This window comes from Conger conger, chromosome 7 (genome assembly GCF_963514075.1).
Source record: "Conger conger chromosome 7, fConCon1.1, whole genome shotgun sequence".
In the NCBI taxonomy this organism is placed as follows: Eukaryota; Metazoa; Chordata; class Actinopteri; order Anguilliformes; family Congridae; genus Conger; species Conger conger.
The window spans coordinates 22,260,939-22,286,756 of NC_083766.1; the positions used below are offsets into that span (position 1 = coordinate 22,260,939).

General features: G+C 45.7%; 1 protein-coding gene and 1 long non-coding RNA gene across 3 annotated transcripts; one reads left to right on the plus strand and one right to left on the minus strand.

Annotated features, from left to right (window-relative positions):
• The first annotated feature begins 635 nt into the window (after nt 1-635).
• Nucleotides 636-24,355, plus strand: kiaa1191 (KIAA1191 ortholog). 2 transcript variants are annotated; one of them, XM_061250350.1, is made up of 9 exons: nt 636-829; nt 2,261-2,377; nt 2,937-3,049; nt 6,144-6,331; nt 7,554-7,674; nt 9,377-9,501; nt 21,528-21,631; nt 22,159-22,337; nt 23,234-24,355. In XM_061250350.1, exons 3-9 carry the CDS (start codon nt 3,022-3,024, stop codon nt 23,446-23,448), a joined length of 960 nt encoding a protein of 319 aa, XP_061106334.1. In that variant the 5' UTR covers nt 636-829; nt 2,261-2,377; nt 2,937-3,021; the 3' UTR covers nt 23,449-24,355. The 2 variants fall into 2 exon arrangements, with proteins under 2 accessions (XP_061106334.1, XP_061106335.1); XM_061250351.1 differs by lacking the exons at nt 636-829; nt 2,261-2,377; nt 2,937-3,049 and adding an exon at nt 5,534-5,629.
• Nucleotides 2,289-5,408, minus strand: LOC133134001 (uncharacterized). The gene is made up of 3 exons (XR_009709236.1): nt 5,206-5,408; nt 4,191-4,316; nt 2,289-3,158 (listed from the first exon to the last, which is right to left on the minus strand). It is a non-coding gene; the product is annotated as an uncharacterized LOC133134001 (long non-coding RNA).
• Nucleotides 24,356-25,818: the final 1,463 nt, after the last annotated feature.

The following is a 25,818-nucleotide window of genomic DNA, read 5'->3' on the forward strand; positions in this document are numbered from 1 at the left end:
CTTTCTGTCCCTTTGTCTTGTATGCTTTGATACATATGCATCTTGATGGTAAACTTATTTGTAGCTCTCACAAATTTTGCTTACCATGTGAAATGTATTTATATCAATGTACTGACAAAAATAATAGTCAGTTGGAGGGAATTATTATTATTTTTTTTTAATGTTTCCATAATATAATGTGCCTGATGGTAGTTAGCCTACTTTAAATTATTTTGAAAATCCGTTTTTATTTTAATCCAAATATCTTCTTGGCCATGCTGGTATCAAAAAGCAACCACTCAAATAACTATTACTCATAGTGTGTGAAAAAAATAACTCATTTGTGACCAGAAATCTCATTGAATGAATCCCATTCAAAACAGAATACCCAAGCTGTCACTCCCAGTCCCATACTTACAGTACTCGACTACATTTATTTATTTATTTTATAAACCTAAGAGTAGAAGAGGAGGCCACTAAAACAAATCCCTCACTATCCTACTATGTATCTCAAACCTGAAATACCGGAGTTGCCTTGTAAATAATCCGTGCTGCTCTGCCTTCAGTGGATCACTGGAATGTGTAGTCTATGCAGCACATGTGATTTAGCTAAATTAAATGTCTCGCGAGAACCTGCCCACTTGACCAGTGGCACCGTAGCATCGCTACGTCTAGTCGGCTATATATGATCTCTCACTGAAAGTCATGGCCGACGGTGACTTTTGCAGCTCATTCAAAAACACCGAAAATACCGATCTCACCGCACCATTACGGGCTTATAACGGTGCTAATGTTAAATTGTTAGCTGGGCAAACCGCTCGCTAACACAGAAACATACGTTGACACCCAGGTTAGTATATTATAAACGTTGTATTTCTTTGTTATGGCTAATTAGCTTGTAATGCTACTTGCTAGGTAGCGCTACGCTATTGTTTACAGTGATGTGGATGTTGCCATAATGACGATAGCAAGATTTTTGTAATTCCTTCTAAAAACGGCTGTTATCCATAACGTTAATTGATCATTCCAACCCAGTGTTTTTAAATAGACAACCAAATAAGGACTTATCTGTTCGACGTTTGCCAGCTCACGAGCATGGCGATAATGACAGTTAGTAGTATGGAGCAGATTAGATAACGGTATTGCTCGAACGGCTTCTTTTGGCTAGGCTAACCATAGCTTGCTAGCTAGCTACCTAAATTAACCCAAAACTACCACATCATTTATTCACCAAAGTGTTCGTCAACGCACGTTAACGTTGGCAAATCGAGCAGACAAAGGCGAGGGCTGTTTTTGTTCAATTTCCTGGCGTCTAGTTGGTTAACGTAATGTTAATTTACAATGTTAACTTAGCTAAATTACTTCCTACATTTCAATATTCCTTGACAGCTATTGCTAACTAGATACTTCTAGGCTAGCTTGTTGAATGACATACAGTATCCGTGAGATTTAACGTTAGGCTAGTTAATTCACTATTAACTACTAATAGTTAGCTATTCGATTATCTTAGTGTACTAGCTACACCTAACTAATTATGTAAACGTCCGAGATAATGTTATCGGAAATGGACGAATTATAGATTATAGATGGCTATTGTTGGTTAACGTTAGGCCTAGCAATGTTAAGGTTTCATTTCCTGAAGTTAGTTTCTAAATCAAAAGCAGGAATCAAAAGCAAGAGGAAGCAAAAGCATAAAAATACCCCAGTGACGCCCTGTCATATAAACTGTTAGCGAGCTACATAACGAACGTTACTGTCAATTTTTGCAGTTAACTAGCTAGCTGGTTGCTAACATTGCAAAGTATTTTCATTTTCCTTGCATTGTAATCTGCCCTATAACATTATGCAACAACGTACAGCATTAAAGTGGGCTGTCTTCCCACGGATCTTTTAAACCTTGCCATTTCCTCGGAATTTGAACACAGTTCCCGGAGGTGCTTGAATTCATGTTAGTTTGTGTTTTACTGAAAACATCTTCTGTAGCTGACGTTAATCTGCCGGACAGTGAAAATCCTACACTATTGCATTTTACATTTGTAACTGTTGTAACGCTGGACACAGATTAAAATCTTCAAATGAGCTCCTGTAAGAAACAGCCGCCGAACAATTGCAACAATCCAGGAAGTTTTGCTCAACTTTTGGATGTTCGATTCTCAGATAATAGACTGGTTTGGTGGCCCGAACAAGCTGTTTAGTTTCCTGGATAGGTGCAGATAACCTGGAGTGGCATGGAGAACTGCTTCGTGCTTTGTAACGTTGACCGTTCCCTGTTTCTCTCCAGATCTCGACCTGTGCTCCTCTCCCTGCCCCACAATGCTCTGCAGCCAAACCCCAGTGTCCCCCAATCTGCACCATAAATTCACCTTGTGGCTATAACCACCGCCTCACCACCAGTACGGTAAGGAAGGGGGCAATGCTGGTGTAGGTCAGTGCAACAAAGGTGACAGAGCGGGGTCATTCGGTTATTTTAGTCAGAAGGTTTCTGGTTAAGATCCTAATTACAGCCTAAAATAATGTCCTTTATCTAAATCACTTCTGGACACCATATGATAATTAGGCAAGGCCAATTAATAACCCTGTACAGCACTGAATTATATTGGGATATACTTGATATACGAGGATAAGTTAAGCTTCTCAAAAAGTTAAGCTCAAATCATTCAACAGCATCTGTTTTCTCACCCTCTATATTTATTTTGAGTTGTCCAAACACCATATTGCACTTCGTCCTCACAGCATAACCTCTCATATCATTGCGTCCTTAGTTCCCCTGTTCACTCCGTGTATGTGCTTGACCAGCCCTGATCCAGTTTCGTGTCTCTTCTGATGAGTCAGCATTTACATGGAGTGTGCAGCTGTTGTTTTACCTGTCAGTAAGCATGAATAGTGAGTGCTTATGTGCTTCTGTTCATGGTATACTATTAATGCACATCTCTCTGTGTTCTCTGAACTCACTCTAGATCCCGGTCCAATCTGTCCTGCTGATTGGATAGTTTCAGACCACCCCTCAGTGTTCGCCGTACCCAGGACATCTCCACGGAAACGATGGTGTCTCGATCTGGAGAAATACCAGGTAAGCAGTAAAGGCATCCTGTCAGTTCACTGCGAATATTGTCCGTTTACTGCGAATATTGTCCGTTTACTGCAAATCCTGTCCGTTCACTGCGAATCCTGTCCGTTCACTGCAAATCAATACATTACATTACATTACATTAATGGCGTTTGGCAGATGCTCTTATCCACAGCGACGTACAGTCGATTAGACTAAGCAGGAGACAATCCTCCCCTGGAGCAATGCAGGGTTAAGGGCCTTGCCCAAGGGCCCAATGGCTGTGTGGATCATATTGTGGCTACACTGGGGATCAAACCACTGACCTTGCAGGTTCCAGTCATATACCTTAAGCACTATGCTACCGGCCGCCCTGACAGGAATCCTGTCCGTTCATTGCGAATCCTGTCCGTTCATTGCGAATCCTGTCCGTTCATTGCGAATCCTGATTGGAACGAGCCCCTGGTCTTGCTGAGACGCTGCTCACTGGCGCCAGTGCAGTTGGCTCTAGGATAGGTTTTTCAATCACGCCTCTCAATGCAGGTCACTGGTCAAACTACAAAGTCAGTAGAGTCAGCTTATTGGTGTCTTAATAGTAACTGTCTTTCAAGCGTGGAGAATTCATAGCAAGCAGCTTTTGCGTAACTGTTATAATTTAATGTTTGGACGAGGCGGAACTGCATTGTCTATTCTTCTAGCCTTGAATTGGTCAATGTGTCACAATAACAGGAAAATGTTTAACCTCACAAGCTGTAAAAGGGGTCTAACAGGTGTAGCACTGTATGGCTGAGAAGGATAATTTTCAATCTTTTGAAATAAACCAAAATTTTCTGAAATTACACACTTTTAGAACCAGTGACAGTCCAGGCATTACTAAATTAACTAAGTGGCTAACAGGCTTTAGCACAGCAGGGTTGTCTCAAACTGTTATATTTGAGGAAATCCAGTACATAGTTGGATAACCTTTTTGAAAATCTGGCAACCAAAACCCAAATGCAATGAATGCGAATAATACCTAATAAGACATTTTTGGAAAGAGATGTGTCACTTCAAAACGTGCATTTTATGATTCATGATTGCCAGCTGTGGCTATTTCATCATTACCACCAGCCTATGCATTGTTTTAAGTAGACTGTATTGAAAATAATAAAAACACTGTATTTACAAGCCTCCAGAATAGCATCATGGGAGGTAGTTCATCAGGTCAGTCAGGGCTCATTCCAATCACTTCTTTTTCTCCTCTTTCATTTTTTCTCCTTTTCCTGCTCCTCGCTCCACCCATCAGGAGAGGCTAGAAAAAGAGGCGAGAGAAATAAATGAAGACAGGGAAATCAAGAACAGGAATTAGGCGAATGTAATGTCCTTGCTCCTTCAAATGTCAGTTTGAAGCCACGTCAGTTACAGACGTGGCATTTAACGGACAAAGGAACATTTAGCTGGGTTCGAATGTCCTTAAAGATGGCGGACTTCGATTGATCTCTGGGTCAGGGTCAAGGAAAAGGAAGAAATGGTGAAAAATAAGCGATTGGAGTGAGCCCTCAGTCTGGCAGAGTCACTGTGTGAGTTGGTGTTGAAGAGCTGTCGGGATGTGCGTTCCTTAAATCCTCACTGACGTGTCTGGAGTGAGTTCGCATTGTGCTGAGTCTCCAGTAAGCGACAGGACAGACTGTACTGTACTTGCAAGGTCCTGCAGCAGATGTGGATGTCTGCATTAATCTGTCACTGTCCCCCGCTCTGTGGTACTGTTACAGCCGCAGTTCTCCCTTCCCTCACGGCTGTGCCAAACCTGGGTGTGTCCTGTTCATACTGAGCTGCGTGACGGGGAGGGGCACCCAGAGCTGACAAAATGACATTTCCCTTGCAATGCGGAGTATAAAGGAGTTCTAAAAGCACTAAAGTGTCAGCACGCACAGTCTTCAAGTAAATCCCCACAAGCCATATGGTACTTAAATGAGCCTTTGGACTTCCGTGAAGTTATGACATCGCCGCGCTATGTCCGTTAGCTTCAGCGCGGCCTGTGGCTGAATCCAATCCAATCGCTCGGCACAGAGGGCTTTCAGTTCACTGGTGCTAGCCAGCCAATCAGAACAGAGGGTCATTGACACAGTCACTAAAACAGCTGGTAAAGCTCTCAAGAGGCACTGGTGTAAAACTGGAAAGAAATAGTTTTTGGTACTTACAATCACACAAACGTCTTCTCATGGATATAAGGACATAAAATAAAAAGACTGGTTTAGTCAGCGCTTTCCAAATGTGTTTGTGTGGAGTGGGGACCTCTCTATGTGCTGATTGTAGTTTCAGCCAGTCCGGTATTTAGGCCTAGATACAGTAAAATAACACACGTTTTAGGTGTTGCTGTGATTTCTGCGTCTCTGTGTCGAGGTGGTCCCGCTAGCAGCACTGAGCGTGCTCAAACTGTTTTTAACCTGTCAATCAAAATGTGGTTTCAGCTGCTGTTCAATTAGCAGCTCATTAGTGGCTTTTTCACCTGTGAGGTTAGATCAGCAAACACGGGAGGCCACGGTCGAGTTCAGAGAGTTAACCACTGGGGCCCAACCTTTACAATAGACCACAGGGAAATCCTCACTCTTGAGTGTGCTTTAGGTAAATACTACTTTGTATTTTCTGTCATGCTTGAATGCGTTTGTGGGTTAAATTTGAGCATGCAAAAAAAAAAAAAAGGTTAATTCAAAAGAAGTTGAGTTTACAGAGTGAATCAATTGCCTTTAAAACAATGTAGAATTAATTTGTATGCATGGCTCTGTAGATGATCTTTACAGTTCTTAGCATATCGTAACGAAATGGCACATTGAAGACATACGTTATTCATGGTGCACATGCAGTAGTTATTTTTTTACACATGTATATGAGATTTTAGGAAGACCGAATTCAGCTGGTGCCTTTTCACTTGTATTTCCTATTTTTTTATAGTCTGCTTTACGTGTTCCTGAGGGAGGACCCAGGTCGTTGTAGGCAGGTGATTTGATGAGGTTCTCTCTTGGCTCTTCGTTTGCGGTTCTGTGTTCCTTGGTGGCCCTGTGTTTCTGCCCCTCGTTCGTGCCCGTTCTCTGGGCAATTGGCGGCCATTTTGCTGACTCGTGCCTGTGCTGCCCCGCAGCGCTGGAGTCCGGGGCCCCCGAGGGGCTGATGGGAGGCATGTCCCTGCCCATCGGGATGACCCGGCGGGCCCTCAGCTACGACGACGCCCTGGAGGCCCCCATGTCGCCGCCGCCGTCCGACATCAACGTCAACATCCTGTGGAAGAGACCCATCATCCCCGAGAGGAGGTTCCAGCGTCTGACGGAGGTGAGCCCCTCGCTCCAGTCTTCTGCCATCTACGGAGGGCAGGACGCCCCTTAGCTTAGCGTAGCTTAGCTTAGCGGCAAAATTTCATCCTGAGGGGCCATTCAATTCCATTCCGTTCCATTTCTTTCATGTTATTTAGCTGACGCTTTCATCCAAAGCAACTTATAGTTGATTAGACTAAGCAGGAGACAATCCCCCCCCGGAGCAATGTGGGGTTAAGGGCCTTGCTCAAGGGCCTCATTCTGTGTAACGTCAGCTTCATACACTGCTTTTATGGGGCAGTAACGCCTTCTAAAATTTAGGGGGCCATCGCTTAAAAAGTGCGTAGTCACGACCACACAGAAAATGTAAGAAATTGAAGAGATGCTGCGCAGCACTTCATTTGAGTTGGGCCTTTTTAGTCCTTTAAAGGTACATTAGGTAATTTCTGACTCCTAGCAACAAACACCATCAAACCACAACACAGTTTATCCCACCCCTTCTCTGTGAATGCCCCGACATTAAAACGCCCTTGGCTGTGGCAATTACAACCATTTTTCAACCTAAGAGCTTGAATGACATTTCACATGTATGTGATTATAATGTTATGAATGTTATAATGAACATTCCAGGGCTGATGTCACTACTGGTGTAAAACCAAATTAGTTCTAGAACACTGATGCCATTCCAAAAGCCTAAAATATGCGAGTTAGGCTAGAGTGTGTCGGTTTGTGGCACACCCCACGTTCATGAAAAACTCCCATCCATGCCAGCTCTCCCTGGCTGGGTGACACAGATTGGTCGTAGTGTTGCCCAGGGACACAAATTGAGTCTTAACCGCATTGGCGGAGAACTGGTGCTGTGACGATGAGACAGGCTTACGAAAAACAATTACGGAGAGAAGTGAGAAGTAGTGAATTCAGGTTGATTTAAGTGGAAAAATAAGTATGTCTCAAATCCTTGGTGTAGTCTGTGAAGAGGACAGCCCTTATGTACATTCTTGGGGTTTCATGGGAGAGCCTGTAGCCTAGTGGCTAGAGTTGCTTGACTGGAGCCCAGAAGGTTGGTTGTTCCACCCAAGTGTAACCAAGATCTGTGCAGCTGTTGGGCCCTTGAGCAAGGCCCTTAACCCCACGTTGCTCCGGGGGGAATGTCCCCTGCTTAGTCTAATAAACTGTAAGTCCCTTTGATAAACACTGGAGCTTAATAAAGGTAATGTAATGATCCGCGTGTCTCCCTGCAGGAAGATGAATCGGAGAGCGTTCTGACCCACACGGCGACCTTCGACCCTGAGGCCTCCAGGCCCCCCATCCCTGTGGTCAAAACCAAAGCTTCATCCGTCATCATGAACACCCTCATGACCAGTGAGTGACCGCCACACCCCCTGGGAGTGCCAGTACATCTTTTTTAGACTGGTCTAATCTTCTGTGTGACAAACTCAAGCTTTGTGAACCCTTTGACTGGCTAGCCGGCCGCCAATCAGCTCAGTGGTGTAGGGGAGAATACATTTCCTGCTTCATTGTTCTTGGATGGTCACCTAACACCTCAATTGTACTGAATGATCAAGGGGGGTTCACTGTCTGCTTTGTTTTGGTTTCCTTGATCACATCATATGCATACAAAATGATATGTGTTCGTCTGCCTGTCACCCAATCAGGGACAAGTACCTGCATTTATTTTGGGCATAAAAGCTCATTCCTTTCTAACATGAGTTTGTAATTGAACTGCCTTGCTTTTACCCGGTGTGCTTCATACTGTAATAAAGACTATTTTTGCTATCTTATACATTGCTGCTAACCTGAATATCGGACTACTAGTTTCACTTCACAAAGGACCAAATTCCTTCCGGGGATTTGCATAGAAATAGGTGCTGGGTATTGACATGATTCTTTCAAGCGCTCAGTCTATTGATGTAGGTTTCTGATATAAAAGAGTAAAATAGCTGATTCCTTCGCATATTCAATGTAATGCAGAACTTGTCTAACTGATTCTTGGTCATTTGAACTTAGCCTTGTGGCTAAATAAGCTATTTAATAGCAATTGTGCCCTTCTGTGACTGATCCATTTTTGTAGCAGTTGCTTTTTTTAATGATTTGTTTTTAAAGCTCAATTTGATGGATCATTTGCCGGTCGCTATAAGCCATTGCATTGTTTCCGATGGAAAGTTACACTCGGAGCAAAACTTAACGTGCTTCGCAACAGTTATTAAGGGCGATGGCACTTCGGGCGAGGCGTGACAAAGGGCTGAATTGGTGAAAGGCGCTGTAACAGCTCCTGTGAAGTGTTCTTCCAGATGAATGATGGCGGCCGCAGGAGGCCCACGCAGGGAGAACCTGCTCTACAGGACGCGGGAATGTGGCGGGGCTTCGCCCACCGTTTCTGCAGCAGTGTCTGACACCTTGCGTTCTTCACTCTATTTATCCGCCTCCGCTTTTCCCTGTAACTGACACATCGCCGCACTACCCTCGCCCCAGGCCCGTACAGAATTAATTTTAGCTGTGAAATTATCGATATTGCTTACGAGCATACTTTTGTTCTGCTGTTTCTGTGGCATTTTGCCTTTCATCGGAAGTTCTTCTGAACTCTCAGGGGGAAATTCTCCCTGTTCTCTTTCACGTGGCTACTGTGTGACTAGAAATGCACAAGTCTATTTGGTTCCCTGCTCAGTACGCAGTAACTTGAAAGCAGATGTTGTGCCATTCTCTAGAGTTGGCATATAACGTGTATGCTATAAATATAGTACATCTAGCTATAAAGGTACATCCTTTATAGCGGTTGTGCTGCTCTTAGCCTTTGCCCTGTTGCGACATTAGCTCAGGAGGTAGAGCGGGTGACTGGCAGTCAGAGTTGCAGGTTTGATCCCTGGATAAAAGATTCCAAGTGTCCCTGAGCAAGACGCCTAACCCCTAATGGCTGCGAAAGAGCTGGTTGGCGCCTTGCACAGCTGTGAGTGAGAGAGTGGCATTCATTGTAGAGCCCTTCACTTCATAAGCACACTCCATTAGCCTTTATATTTAGCGGTTGTCCATTTTATTTAGCGTCTGGCCGTGTCTGTGGTTCCCTCAGAGCACACCCAGGAGAGCATGCAGAAGTTCGAGAAGCAGGCGGGCCTCACAGACACCGGCTACACCCCCCACAAGGGCCTGGCGGCAGAGGAGACACGGTACCACCGCATGGCTGAGTCGCTGCATGTGAGTCCACCCGCCGTAACCGCTCCCAGCCGTGTTCACACCGTGTTCACACTGCATTCACACTGCATTCACACCGCATTCACACCGCATTCACACCATATTCACACCGCATTCACACCGCATTCGCACCGCATTCGCACCGCATTCGCACCGCATTCGCACCGCATTCGCACCGCATTCGCACCGCATTCGCACCGCATTCACACCGCATTCACACCGCATTCACACCGCATTCACACCGCATTCACACCGCATTCCTGGGTTAAACTGACCATGTAATGTCGTTGCTAGGAAACAGAAGCTCTCAAGGTCCGATCTCCAATCAGTTGTAAAACAATTCCAGGAAGTGAAAAGATCCCACGAAAGCAAAGTCTGCAGAAAATTTGACTTTATTGTAGCACACGTGCACAAAAGCCAGTTCAAATCCTCAGATTTCCAACCTTGAATAATAGACAAAACCTTCTTTTTATGCACAATCCTTATCTCAGTACAACCAATAGCTTTCTTAAAAACCATCATATGACCTGGCTACGTTGCAGATGTTTACTTTTCAGTCCTGAAACCACTGTGGCGAGTTTTCCCCTTGATTCTCAAAACAAAGAAAGATCATTTTCCATACATTTTGTGCTATAGGCTGTGTCGTCTAATAAACTTAAGTTTTTAACATGAAAACCATATGAAACACGGTGCTATTCACTATATAGTGTTTTCCAGAACTTTCTACGACCTATAGATCAGTTTTGGTGATTTCCACCCTATATTCATCATTTCACTTAGCTTTGGATTGTTACACGTGGGCCACCTATGCATTTCTAATAACAATATTCATCAGTAAAAAGTCATAAAGGAGTACACAGATGTACTGAGCATCAGTCAAATCAAAATCATAGAAATTATATGATAAACATCAAATGAAAATAAAAGTAAGTCATAGAAAGTATAGGTACACTGAACAGCAGTGACATCATAGAAGATATACCTTAATCATCAAAGAAAGTATGGAATATATACTACTACACATCTACTCACTACTTTATTCTAAGTGACTAAACATAATTCTTTAATCTTGCAGTCTTTGCTCTCCTATCGACAGTGTACACTGTGGTTTCTTGCGTTTTCATAAGCTTGGTTATAAACAGGTTCTAGGTTCATTCAATTTAATAAAAACAGCATACATATGATATATGGATTATATGTTGTGTATACATATATATTGATACACTCTTAGCCTACATTTTCGAAAGCGTTGGAGGAACCAGCTTGTTCATTAGGGCAGAGTCTGATTTTGATTTGTACTTTTTTGGGGGGGGGGGTCTCCTGCTCTGTGAATTTTCCCTACATATCCCCCCTTTCGGGGTCATGATTTATGGCCCCGAATGGCTCCAGGTTCTGCAATCTGTATGACCTTCTCGGTACCTTGGTAAATATCAGGCCATTATGCCGCCTGGGTATGTCCAGGGTTCTGGGCCTCTCCGGTGAGCTGATCGTATCTGAGTCAGAATAGATAGAGGCAGGGGAAGAGCCTGGGGAAGGACGCCGGGGCACTGTGGGTGTGTAATCATTGTCTGACTCAATTGGTTCAGGGGATTGGGGGGAGAAGAGATAGGGGTTTGAGGGAGGATGATTCAGAAGCGCTGCGAGTGAATCAGGGGATTGAGGGGAGAAAGGGTAGGGGTTTGGGGCAGGAGTCTCAGTGGAGTCCGGAGGGTTCCCTGGTGCTTCACTTTCTACCGACAGGGCAGGCAGAGGATGCACCACCTGCATAGGGACTACCGGGCTCTCTTGCCTGCCCTCTGTTGCAGCTGTAGCCTGTCTCTGCACTGGGTCAGGTGGCATCGGGATGCTCTCCATGCTTTCAGCAGGACTCAGACAAATTGGACACTCAGGGCCCAGTGCACAGGGAGGGGGCCTTGGACAGGAGTTATTCAGTTGGCCCAGTGTGTCTAAATACACTTGATATGCCAGGGGGTTACTGGACCAGAGGACTTTACTCCCCTTCCACATTACCAATATTTCTTCTCTGATTGTTGCAAAAAAGCAAGCGTGTGGGGCCAGTGCTTTCTGAATGTCAAGTTCAGCTTCGCAGATGAAGTGAATTCTTGACATTGTGATGTCAATTTGCGTTGTCGGTTCATTCTTTACTGTGTACCATGGTATAGTAAGCTTTTTCACATGAACCCAGCTTGGTTGTATATTATTGGGCCCATCATAGTATGACAGCAACCACAAGGTTGGCATCATCCATTGACCTGTTTGACCTGGGAAGGGTAAGGCAGTTGCCACCTTGGCCTTGGCTGCCGTCATTCGCAGTGATAGGCAGCGCCGGGTATGTCCCACCCCATGTATACTAAATTGGGTCCCTGCACATCCCTTGCTACCATAGCAACATCCAAATGCATTTGACTCCTCAATGTAACGCTGCTCCCAAGGCTCCTCCAACGCTTTCTGTCGCAGTGCATCACGCACAATCTTACTGGCCATGGCCATATCAAAAAGCAGCATGTATTACTCTAATTAACCCACTCCTAAAATTATCACAAACTTTTACTAAATCAGTTAGCACGTTATTCGTAACAGTAAAAATCGTCGTAGTATCCAGTGGCCTCTGGGGACGTCTGCCACCCGAAGGATGCAGTCGGCACACGCTGCGGGTATCCTGGCTTGCAGATCTCGTACAGGTTCAACTGGGGCACTGTTGGTGATGCCGTTCCTCCCTCTGTCAGGTGCACCGGCTTGGTGTTCTCGTACTGGTTTCGCGGGGGCACTTCTGGAGCTGTTGGCACCCTCTCTGCTCCCTCAGTCTCCCTGGCTCGTGCTCGCGGCCTCTGATACCAGGACTCTCCCGTCTGGCGCCAGGTCTCTGCAATACTGCCCCTGTATGACACCAGATGGATACCTATAGCACTGTGGAAAGAAGATCTCAAAAGGGGGAGAACACAAGATAGCACCACCAGCACCACCACCAGTGCTATCCCCACTATCAGACCTATTTTGGCCAGCCAACTTCCCCACTGTCCAATAGCCTGCTCCAGCCAGTCCCCCACAGCATGGCCATATCCAGCATTCTCATTCACCTCATGTCTCAGGGCCTTCAATCTGTCCATTGCATGTGTAAACGTCCCTTCTGGGGAGGTGTTATTGGGGATAAAAGTACAGCAGTCTTTTCCAAACATTACACAGACACCTCCCTTTTCGGCCAGCATCCAGTCCAAGACCCAGCGATTTTGACTAACCATTTTGCTAGTTGCCGCTAGCTGTTCTCCTAGGGCTGACAATGCCACGTCGGTGTGGTTCATAAACCTTTGCTGATTATAATATATGTAGTTTATCCACTCCACATTTTTGTTTACAGTTATCCATGGAATGATAGACTCAAATCCCGCTAATATCTCATTCCTGGCCTTAAATTCATTAGGGATCCCCCTTGGTTGGCCAATTACATCTATAGTTATCTCGGACTCAGTCTCATCATTTCTTCTCTGGCGCCCAGTAGAGGTTGGGCCTTCTTGGGCTGGGTATCCAATTGCAACTGAATGAGCCAGCATTACGCGAGCACATGTTCCCATCCAACCTATTGGTAAACGACTATATATATCCTCCCCACACATCCAGAACATATCAGCCACCCTTTTATCTGCAGTAATTATATTCTGGCATTTGGGGGTCGTTATCCCTGTGGAGTTTATATTTTGTGTATAATTTATAATGGCATGTTCAGTATCTTGTAGTAACCATGGCAAATTAGTGTAATTTAACTGAGGGCGGCCCTGCTCTTTGGTCCCATTACATGTCCATGTAATCTGACAGTCACCTGGGAAAGTGCCTACCTGTACTCTACCATTGGTGACCTCATAACATTCATAGGACCCGTCTGTTAATTGTAATTTTTTCTTCTCTATACGCGAATCATAACTTTGCACTAAATTGTACTTTCTGCACGCTCTAGTTTCGTCGACCTGTTTTATACTTGATCCCAATTCTTCTATACATTGGATGGGACACTTATAATTTGACATGCTCTTATTTCTTCCCTTTTTGGCCTGTTTGTCATACATACATTTTACATAGCTGTTTGGGTTTGGGCTTAGAGTTAGTACTGGCTCTGCTTCTGCGCAAATCATGCATGATTCAGGGGTGTGTACTCTTGCAGTGTAGTTAGCCCATTTCCACCATCTATTCGACTGCGTACGTACCCACAATGGGGTGTTGGCTGTTTTAATCTTTACCTCGCGTTTCGCTCTATCAGTTATCTCAGAGGGATGATGCTTATGTTTACCAATTTCACCTTTCAGTTTATTTTGAGTACCCATTCCACTTAAAATAAAATAAGTGCCTGCTATCATTAAGGTTACTACTATCAACATTATAAAAAGGGAAATTTCAATTCCCTTCTCTTTTGGTCTTGCAAATTTTATTCCTGCTGCTATTCCTAGGGGTGCTACTACTATAATGGCGCAAACTATCAATATTATCCCCAAAATAACAGCACCATCCATGGTCTTAGACTGAGTGTTTTCCCCTTCTTCTGGGTGTGTGTTTTGGGATGCCATTACATAAATTTCAGTTTCTCTATTATGGTAATCCTTATCCTTCTCCCTTTCCTCTTCAACATGCATTACCCTAATTTCCTCCAACGTTTCCTGTATTAATTTAGTCACCGCCTCATTGTCAGCCCCCAGCCAGCTTGTTTCATTAGTCCCAGTCCAAACATGAGAAATCGACTGTTTCAATGTCGCCGTAGTCCTCACTATATCTCCTCTCAGCGTCTCGTTCCTCTGTACCACCTCCGCCCAATAAGTCATCAGCAATGTCTCCCATTTCTGCCATATCTTGTGCAGGCTCGCCAGATTCACGCTCCCCAAACTCAAGTCCCCCAAAGTAATCAGTGTCACTCCCCCCAGGTGGTTCTGGAGGACTAATATGAAAAGGAGGTACTTGACTAGGTCCCTCTCCCGGGTCATCTTCTTCCTCGAGATTATCCTCCGCTTCTTCTACTCTCCTATCTAGCGCCCTTGTGCAGTGATTCAAATGGTACCAATAAAGGCTACCTGTGACTTGGAGAGCAGTTGGGGAAGTTCGAGTCACTCGATAGGGACCTTCTCGTCGCACGTCGTTCCACTTTCGTCGAAATCGTCGGATGTACACCCAGTCCCCGGGGCGCACTGGCTGGTCCTCTGCTGCTGGTTCTGGATCTCTGGATTGTTCCTGCTCAAATATAATTTGGTGAATGGCAGAGAGTTGATGCATATACTGTCGAAGGCTCAGCTCCATTTCCTCTAACGGAGGGCCTTCTGACTGCCCACTTAATTGGGGTGATGGCATTCTCCTACCCGTGACCATCTCATGAGGGCTAAGGTGGGTAATTCTGCTCTCCTGGCTCCTGTAACACATTAATGCCAGAGGTAGGGCATCTACCCAATTCATGTTAGTATCGTGACATATTTTGCTAATCTTGGCTTTAAGAATCCCATTTACTCTCTCCACCATGCCCTGTGACTGTGGGTGGTATACGCACCCATACCTTTGCTTTATTTTCAAAGTCTGTGCAACTTGCCTCAATACATGTCCTATGAATGCAGGACCATTGTCCGAACTTATGGTCACTGGTATGCCAAACCTTGGAATAACTTCATTCACCAGAAATTTTACCACAGTTCCTGACCCTTGGTTCTTGGTGGGAATGGCTTCCACCCAGCGGCTAAACCGATCTATGACTACCAACAGGTACCTCTTACCTCTTACCTTGTGTATCATGTCTACATAGTCCATCATTAGGTGTTTAAAGGGCCCTTCTGGTGTTGGCATGTGGCCAATTGGAGCTGTAAATGGCTTCCGTATGTTATTTTGAGCACATATTTCACACAACCTCAACTGATAATCAATTCGATTTTGCAAGTAAGGTGACCACAATCCCTGCTTTTTAATATTCCTCAATACCTGTCCCCGCGCACAATGATCATAGCCATGCGCTTCACTGATTAGTTGGGTTAGTAGCGGTACCGGAACCACAAGCAATCCCTCCACATTTCGCCATAACCCATCCGTGCCTTGCCTAGCCCCTCGCCTGGCCCAGTCTGTCTTTTCCATATGATTCGCCTCCAGTTGGGCTTCCCTTATAGCGGCTAGCGATGGTTGTGGATGCAATATCATTGTCGGTGCAACTAATGAAACTTTACTTCCTGAGGCTTGTCTTGCTACCTCATCAGCATTGTTATTACCCGTTATCACAAAATTATTTCCCTTTTTATGTGCTTGACACTTGACTATTGCCAATTGCTTTGGTTTCAACATTGCCAATATTAACTCCAAAATCTGTTCCTTATGCTGTATGTCAGTGCCATTTGTTTTTTGAAAACCTCGGGCTTTCCATACTGCTCCAAAGTAATGACACACCCCATGAGCATATGCAGAATCAGTATATATGTCTGCGTCTTGCCCTGCCATTAATTCGCATGCTCGGGTTAGGGCCTTGAGCTCAGCCAGCTGTGCTGAGCAGGGTTGTTGACATTTTTCAGCTTCTAAGGTCACCCACTTGGCACCTCGCTTTTCAACCACTGCATAACCCGAATGTATTCCTCTGTGATCTAAGTAACTTGAACCGTCCACAAACACGATTCTTTTACCCTCCTGTTGCAGTGGTTCTGTTTTTAGATCTTCGCGTAATTTCATGAATTCTTTGCTCTCCGGGACACACTCATGAGGTATCCCATCACCTGGGAGTGGGACATATTCTGCTGGATTTACTGTATCACACTTGACAAACGTGATGTCTGAAAAAGCTAACAACATTTGATACTTGTGTATTCGGGCAGGTGTCAACACAAATTTCGCCTGGTCTAGCATTTCTACAACTTTGTGATACGTGTATATTCTTACCGGGTACCCCATGGTGACTGAAACTGCTTTTTGGTAGGCTTCCGAGATGCCTGCCAGATCCTGGTAACATGGAGGATAAGCAGAAGCAACACTATCCAACTTCGCGCTGTAATAGGCCACGGCTTGTTTTCTTTTACCCACATGTGTTGTTTGCATTAGCACCGCTGTCATATATCCCCTTTTTGTTGTTACATATAGGTCAAATGGGTTTTTATAATCAGGTGTCGCCAGTGCAGGTGCTTGCATTAATTCTTGTTTAATACAAGTAAAGGCAGTCTCTGCCTCTGCATCCCATGTTAATCTGTTTGACAATTTTTCTTGGCCTGCCTCTTTCATTATTTTTCTCAATGGTTGCGTTTTTTCAGAGTATGCTTCCACCCACTCCATGCTAAATCCCGTCATTCCCAAAAATGTCATCATTTGCCCCACTGTCTGAGGCTGAGGAATTCGCATTATTGTTTCCAACTGTTTGTATGACATTCCTTTACCGGCCGCCGAGATTACTCGTCCCAAATACTCCACCTCCTGGGAGCAGAACTGCAGTTTTTTCCTGGACACTTTGTGCCCCCCCTCGGCCAGTTTCTCCAGCAGCTTCATGCTGTCAGTCGCGCATTTTTCCTTTGTGTCTGCACATAACAACAAGTCATCAACATATTGCAAAACCACACTTTCAATATTCAATCCTTGCAGATCATTTTTCAACACTTGATTAAACACATGTGGTGCATGTTTGTACCCCTGTGGCATTCTGTTGTAGGTATACTGCTGATTCTCAAATGTGAAGGCAAACAGCTCTTGACTTTGTACAGCCAATGGTATGCTGAAAAAGGCAGAACACAGGTCTATCACGGTAAACCATTTTGCGGTGCAAGGAACGTTGGTTAGTAAAGTATGAGGGTTAGGTACCACTGCAGTCATATCCTGCACTACATCATTAACTGCTCTCAGGTCCTGTACCAATCTCCACTTTTCCCCATCTGCTTTTCGCATTGGCAGTATCGGTGTATTGCACGGACTGCGCGTGGTTCTGAGTACCCCGGCTTCTAGCAGGCCTGCTATTGTTGTCCTCACTCCCTCCACTGCGTCCTCTTTTAGAGGATATTGTGCTGTAAAAGGCCCGATACATCCTGGCTTTAAATGCACTTCGACCGGGTTTGCTGATTTTACTTTACCCACATCAGTATCATGCTGCGACCACAACTGAGCTGGCAATTGGCCCAAAAGCTCCTCTAAATCCAGATCCCCCCCTGATTCTTCCCGTGTTGTACCCTCTTCCCCCGGTACCCTCACCAATTGGGGCTTTCCCCACATTGTGGTACTCACCATAATTTTGATCATTGCACAATCTTCGGTGCTCCAAATTAAGGGATTTTCTGTCGGCCTAAAGTCGAGGCATGCAGCTCTCTTAACCATGGGACCTAAGTCCTTAGCCTGGTACCCTGGGTTGACTTTCAATGCTATGTGGGGGGCCGCATTTTGCTCTTGAAACCATTTGTCAGTCCACAGGGTCTCGCACACTTTTAACGCAGCTCCTTCCTGCCCTATCAAGAGTGCAGTTGTCACTAAAAATTCTCCCTTCTTTTTTTCTTCATTCCACTCCTTTTCTAGCTCTACGCTCTGCGTGGGATCGACTCTCATTGTACAATGTAAACCCTCCTCTGGCTCCGTTGCATCTGGGATCTGGGCTTCAACGTATGGTTTCCAAGTGTTCCATATGCGGTCGTTTACCTGTGTTTCAATCTCCCCTATCTCATATACATTTGTCATGGGGTGGTTTTCCATATAGTACATTCCTGTTAAATCCATTCCCCCTCCCTCACAATTTAAGTTTAGTCCTAAAGCAAAAATTGCATCTCGTCCTAGAAGGCTTACGGGGGAATTTTTACATACCACCACCCCTAATTTAGCTTCTTTTGTACCGATTTTTATTGTTACCGGTTGTGTGGTCGGGCTTAACATTATTTTCCCTGAGAACCCTACTGTTTGAATGACTTCCCCCGACAGTGGCAGATGTGAGGCATATTCTTTCTGAATGCAAGTGCATGTTGCACCAGTATCTATCATCATGGGGACAACTTTTCCTCCGATTTGTACATTTATTATAGGCTCTTGCTCTGAACCCGTTGTTATCAGTACATGTTGTCCTACTCTGCCTGGGTTCTCTGGGCACCCCTAGTGGGAACCTCGGTAATTTACAGGCCCTCTGGCCTGATATGGGGTTTGCACCTGAGGAGGCGGAGCCAAGTTGGGATAGCCCTGCAGTTGCTGGGGCTGACTGGGATAGGGGGCTTGCACCTGAGGGGGTGGAGCCAGGTTGGGATAGCCCTGCAGTTGCTGGGGCTGACTGGGGGCCCAGTTCCCCTGATTAGCGGGGCTTGTGTTTTGTGTGTTTGGGCACTGCCTCCTTATGTGGCCCTCCTGACCACATCCATAACATACTATGGGACCTCGCCTCTGCTGGTTAGGGAAACCTGATTGGTTCCAGTTTCTATTCGACATATGGCTGTTCTGATTCTGCTGACCTCTCCACTGATTGAGCTGCCCATCATTCCCTGGTCCTCCCCTCATTTGATTCCCACCCATTTGCGCCCCCCCCCCTTGCATATTACCTTGCATGGCCACCGGATGAGGGCTGCCGGAGAAGTTGTAGACCACCGTCGACGGGGGTGCCATCGGGCTACTCCATGGTTCAGGCGTGAGGGGTGCCTCAATGTCAAAGAAACCATTGTCCGCGTTCTGTATTTTCACAGAAGCCACTTTTTTTGCCTCTTTCTCTTTTTCCAGCTCTTTTGCCTCTCTGGTCTTTTTTTCTTTGGCTTTAAGTTCCTCCAGCTGCAACTGCAGCAGTTTTCTTTGGATGTCTTTAGCTTGATCCTCAAGCTTTTTCCCCTCTTTCCGCTGCCTCTCTACAGCGTGCACTACATGCTCCACAAACTCTCTGTGGGTCATGGTGTTCAGTCCCACCACCTCATCGAGGCGGCGCCCCACTTCTGAAGGCATCCCCTCCCGTATGGCTTTACGGAAGAGGGTAGTCATTATGGGGTCCAGCTGTATATTCCGTTCAGTTATCTGCCTCCACCTCCGCAACTGCAGGTGAATGTATGTTGCTGGCAGTTCATCACTTTTTAACGGTGGCCCCGTTAAGGTTGTGATGTCAGGTCGTGCAGGATACAGCGCTCGTAGTGCAGTCCAGACAGTCCCCCGCACGTTGTCAAATGGCCCCCCATCCACTGCGGGGGTCTGCACTTGGTCTCTGACAAAGCCGGCCTGCTCGAATATGTCCAGCATTGTTTCCATCCCCACGACCTTCCCCAGGAGTGCCTTCAGGTCCCCCACCGCCAGGATCCGGCCCGTTGTCTCCTCCTCCAGCACCCTGATCCAGTGGCTTGCTCCATTCTGCAACTCAGGGAGATTTGTTATTACATTTTGCATGTCCTGAGTGGACCAGGGAATGTATCGGGGTATATTATCTCTAACCAATAATGGCCCCACCATGGTGGGGCTTTCCTCCTCCTCACGATACCGCCTGGGCTTCTGTATTGTTCTTGTTCTACTAGTATATCGCCCAGCTATATCCCCCTGTATGTGTGCTGATTTTACTTCCTGTTTTGACCCCCCTTCTCCGCAATCTTCCCTCCCAAGGCCTCCCTCTTCTTCCCCTAACTCACCACTACTGTACTCACTGCCACTTCCCTCTGTTTGGATAACCCGCTCATCCTCATTAAATTTCACTTGACCGCGCAATTTTCTATTTACTGCGCCTTTTGTTAGGCTTGTTTTATACTTATCCTGAGATTTTGTGTCTTTGGTATTTTTTGGCTCCGCCCACTCCAATGCCTCCCATGTTTTATATGGGAGCTTCTCCCATTCATAATTTTCCTGCCCCTGCTCAGTTGATTTACGACCTTTGCCTGCTCTCTTTTTTCCCTCAGTGCTCCTTATCTCATTTGCTGTTTTCACTATCTTACTGTGGTAGCTATCGTATTCTTCCCATTTTTTTTTTATCAATTTGTTCATATTTTCCGCCTCTTCATAATCCTTTTTAAGCTCTTGTACTCTCTCTTCCACCTCCTTTTCCTTACCCTGGAGACGCTCTTTTGTTTCCCTCACCTGCTCTGTATCTTCCTCATGCTCCACCCACCCACTTATTTCAACCTGGAATGGCTGCCACTTTTTCCCTACAGTATACACTCACTACATAACATATGGGGGCAGCCTGTAGCCTAGTGGCTATGTACATGACTGGGACCTGGAAGGTTGGTGGTTCGAGTCCTGGTGTAGCTACAATAAGGACCACACAGCTGTTGTGCCCTAGAGCAAGGCTCTTAACTCCACATTACTCCATGGAGGATTGTCCCCTGCTTGGTCTAATCAACTGTAAGTCATTTATGATTGAAGGGAGAGGGTGGTGGTGATGCATTTCTTCCGTTAATCTGGAACTTATCAATATGATGTGTAGAAAAAGTAGCAATTAATGTGCCTATTGATTTATTTATTTTTAATTTCCCCACATGCATGCATCATGCCTATTTTTGCCTGCACTTCCACTTAACACCTTTGTGTGTGTGCTTCTGCGTGCATGCACCAGGGGGCGCCCAATCACTGAATGCTGTGCTGAACTGACCACACAGCGAGTTCAGTCCACATGGGCCCAATGAATGCTGGCTTTGTTCAACTTCAGAATAACCAAGTCCTCTGGCAATTGCCAACAAATTGCTCACTGAACTTAATTTCTGTTGCCTTGAACATATTATACTAGGTACAACCCTGACATTAATTCATTTATTGTTTATTCTTATTGCGTTACCAGTCACGTTTACTGGCCTGTAGCCTTGAGGGTAAGGTACATGACTGGGACCTGGAAGGCTGCTGGTTCAAACCCTGGTGCAGCCACGATAAGACCAGTGCAGCTGTTAGGCCCTAAAGTAAGGCCCTTAACCCCACATTGCCCCAGGGGGATAGTCTAATCAACTATACGTCGCTTTGGATAAAAGCAGCAACTAAATAACTGTAAATAATTGTAATGTACTGCTGTGGTGAAGCAGAAACACCAGAACTCCTTAAACGCAGTTACGTAAAGACCGTTTGGTGATACAGCAGGGTGCATTCAGCGTGTGGTAACGGACTCACACGGTACGCGTCTCTCGTAGAAGCTGAAGGTCCAGGGTGGAGAGTCTCGGGAGGAGAAGCAGTCCTCTTCGGCCCAGTCCACTCCGAGCACCACCCCCCAGCCCTCGCCCAAACAGCAGCGCAGGTACGAGCAGCTGTGAAATCTCACACATCCTGCTGCCTTATCCACTGTCTGGGCCCCTCCGCTCAGCCTGGCTGTGTTACTTTAGTATTACTCATTATACTGAGTTATTTACAAATTATTCGTCATGATTACTTGTATCTATTTGCCCGTCATGTATGTGTATATATACATGAGCACTCTATTAGACGTTTTTTTGTTTTTAGACTTCTGCTGCTGTGGCCTGTCCACTTAGAGTTATGATGTGTTGTGTGTTCAGAGATCCTCTTCGCCACTGTTGTAATGTGTGGTTATTACACGATTGGCTGATTAGATAATCGCATGAATAAATAGGTGTACTGGTGGTAGAACATTGGACATTTTGGCTGCTTAAATGGGCCATGAAAAAATTGACCTTTGAGAGTGCTGGTTTTCAGTAGAGAGTTCCAGTTTATAGTCCTAAAACCCAGAAGTCGGTTATGGTTTTTGAGCCACGGGTTCTGCAGGTTTTCCATGCTTGTTTTGTGTGTCTCCCTCCTCCGTCCCTCCAGAGGCTGGTTCAGCCAGAGCTCGGTGACCTCCCTCACCGGGTTGGAGGTCAGCTCCGCCCCCTTCGCCGCAGAGCCGCAGCCGTGCAGTGAGGGAGGGGCCGGGGGGGGCGGGGGGGCCATGGAGCGCTGGAGCGCGTTCGGACCCCGCCCCGTCGTACAGAAGTCCACCACCGACCCAGGTACGCACCCCGCCCACACAGGACAATGTGCTGACATACAGCCACGTAGCAGGGCTCTACGCTAATATGTATATATATCGCATACTAATGCATGCCAATTAGCAGATGTGGTCCTGAAGTATTTTTCCAATAAACACGCGTTTTCAGGTGCAAACACTCCTAAAATGGGAGTTGAGCCCAGCATAGGGTGCTCTGACTCCTCACCCTGCTCTGCTCTCTCTCTCTGACTCCTCACCCTGCTCTGCTCTCTCTCTGACTCCTCACCCTGCTCTGCTCTCTCTTTGACTCCTCACCCTGCTCTGCTCTCTCTGACTCCTCCTGCTCTGCTCTCTCTCTGACTCCTCACCCTGCTCTGCTCTCTCTGACTCCTCACCCTGCTCTGCTCTCTCTGACTCCTCACCCTGCTCTGCTCTCTGACTCCTCACCCTGCTCTGCTCTCTCTGACTCCTCACCCTGCTCTGCTCTCTCTGACACCTCACCCTGCTCTGCTCTCTCTGACTCCTCACCCTGCTCTGCTCTCTCTGACTCCTCACCCTGCTCTGCTCTCTCTCTGACTCCTCACCCTGCTCTGCTCTCTCTCTGACTCCTCACCCTGCTCTGCTCTCTCTCTGACTCCTCACCCTGCTCTGCTCTCTCTCTGACTCCTCACCCTGCTCTGCTCTCTCTCTGACTCCTCACCCTGCTCTGCTCTCTCTCTGACTCCTCACCCTCCTCTGCTCTCTCTCTGACTCCTCACCCTGCTCTGCTCTCTCTCTGACTCCTCACCCTGCTCTGCTCTCTCTCTGACTCCTCACCCTGCTCTGCTCTCTCTCTGACTCCTCACCTTGCTCTGCTCTCTCTCTGACTCCTCACCTTGCTCTGCTCTCTCTCTGACTCTCTCTCTGCTCTCTCTATAGGGGGCTTTGCTCTCCAGGCCTATAAGGGGGCTCAGAAGCCTACCCCCATGGAGGTGATGAAGGCCCAGGCCACGCGCCTGGCCGAAGACCCCGCCAACCTCAACCTCAAGGCCCCCAAAATGGAGATCCCGGTGACGGAGAGCAAGCGCCACTCGCCCCGGCAACACAAACTCAAGCCCCGTGACATGAACGTGCTAACCCCCTCCGGCTTCTGAGGGGAAAGAAAACGAAGGATTCCCCGCGCTTGTAGCTGGTCTACCCTACTTCCTCTTCCTCAGAAAAGACTTCTAGACCATTCTCTGTGTTTCCAGTGTGACCTCCCTCCTCCGCCCCATGCCCACATCCTATTAGAACATGGCTGTACTCCAGTTATATTCCAGTTATTCTCCAGTTATACTCCAGTTTCATTCCAGTGATTCTTCTCTGCCCCCTGCCTACTTCCCATACTTAACGACAGCCTAGATCTTTCGTGGAACTGTTAAATACATGTGTAAGTGCAGTTTCATTTTGTTACCAGCTTTTTTTAATATCCCCCCTTTCTCAGTTTGCCTTACCGTATGTGTAATTGTGTTTTCTGTTTTTCGTTGTCTCCCATTTTTCGGAAGCGTATATTGTGGTGGTGCAAGTAAACGTCTGCACCCATGTGCATCCAACATTCCTATGGTTTAGTCCGCAATGGTTTCATTCCTTATTTTCTGTGTTGTATTAAATCTGTACTTTTATTTTTATTTTTTATTTTTTTTAGTGTGCAGTTTTCTTCACAGAACTCTAGATCACAGGATCCAAGCTCGCTCTTTAGACAGGGCAGTTCTTCAAACTGTTCGTGAGGTCGTATGGTCAGTGGTTTCTGTTAGTCTTGAATGGACCTCGTATCCTGCTATTCCCATGTTGCGCTATGAAAGTCTGTACGGGTAAAACGTTTTACAAATGTAACGTAAGCCCTGCAGTGTAGTTTCACAAGTTCAGAACAATACATAAAGACTCCAAAAGTTGTCAAACTGTTGTTTAAACTGTCAGCTTTAAATCTGTTGAATGCACAGGTTGAGTAAAATGCACAGTGCCTGTTAGTTTGTGATTCATTCAGTCCTTTACCTCTAAATAAACTCAGTGCTGACACAAGCATTCAAGGAAATCGTCTGAATTGCTATGCTAAAATAACTTATGAAGTCAAACTTTGTTGGAGGAGTACAGTTGTGTTCAAAATAATAGCAGTGCGTTTAAAAACGTGAGTAAAGCTCAAAATCCTTAATAGTTTTTATTTCGATGCTTTGGGAACACTGCACATTATATCAAACATGAAGAAAAATGTGTCAATTTTTTCATTACTTTACAGAAAATGAAGAAAAATGAATATTGGGCTGTTCAAAAAAATAGCAGTCTCTGCATTTTTCTTTACAAACTCAAATAATCTTCAGGATTTAGAATTCCTGTGAATCACTAAACCAATATTTAGTAGTATAACCACGGTTTCTGAGAACTGCTTCACATCTGTGTTGCATGGAATCGACCAACTTCTGGCACCTATGAACAGGTATTTCAGCCCAGGATGATTTGACAAAATTCCACAATTCCTCTGCATTTCTTGGTTTTGCCTCAGAAACAGCATTTTTGATGTCACCCCACAAGTTTTCAATCGGATTAAGGTCCGGGGATTGGGCTGGCCACTCCATAACTTTAATTTTGTTGGTCTGGAACCAAGATGCTGCTCGCTTACTGGTGTGTTTGGGGTCGTTGTCTTGTTGAAACACCCATTTCAAGGGCATTTCCTCTTCGGCATAAGGCAACATGACCTCCAAGTATTTTGATATAGGCAAACTGATCCATGATCCCTTGTATGCGATAAATAGGCCCAACACCATAGTAAGAGAAACATCCCCATATCATGATGCTTGCACCACCATGCTTCACTGTCTTCAGTGTACTGTGGCTTGAATTCAGTGTTTGGTGGTCCTCTGACAAACGGCCTGCGTCTCTTGGACCCAAAAAGAACAATCTTACTTTCATCAGTCCACAAAATGTTTCTCCATTTCTCTTTAGGCCAGTTGATGTGTTCTTTGGCAAATTGTATCCTCTTCAGCACGTGTCTTTTTTTTTTTTTTTTTTTTTTTTTTACAGTGGGACTTTGCGGGGGCTTCTTCCCGATAGATTAGCTTCACACAGGCGTCTTCTAATTGTCACAGTGCTCACCGGTAACTTCAGACTTTGATCACCCGGGAGCTGATCATTGGCTGAGTCTTTGCCATTCTGGCTATTCTTCGATCCATTCGAATGGTAGTCTTTCGTTTTCTTCCACGTCTCTCTGGTTTCCATTTTAAAGCATTGGAGATAATTTTAGCCGAGCAGCCTATTATTTTCTGCACTTCTTTATACGTTTTTCCCTCTCCAATCAACGTTTTAATCAAAGTACGATGTTCTTTTGAGCAATGTCTGGAACGACCCATTTTTCTCAGGTTTTCAGAGAGAAATGCATGCAAACATGTGCTGGCTTCATCCTTAAATAAGGGCCACCTGATTCACACCTGTTTTTTCAGACCTCACTAATTGAACTCCACACTGCTATTATTTTGAACACACCTCTTTCAATT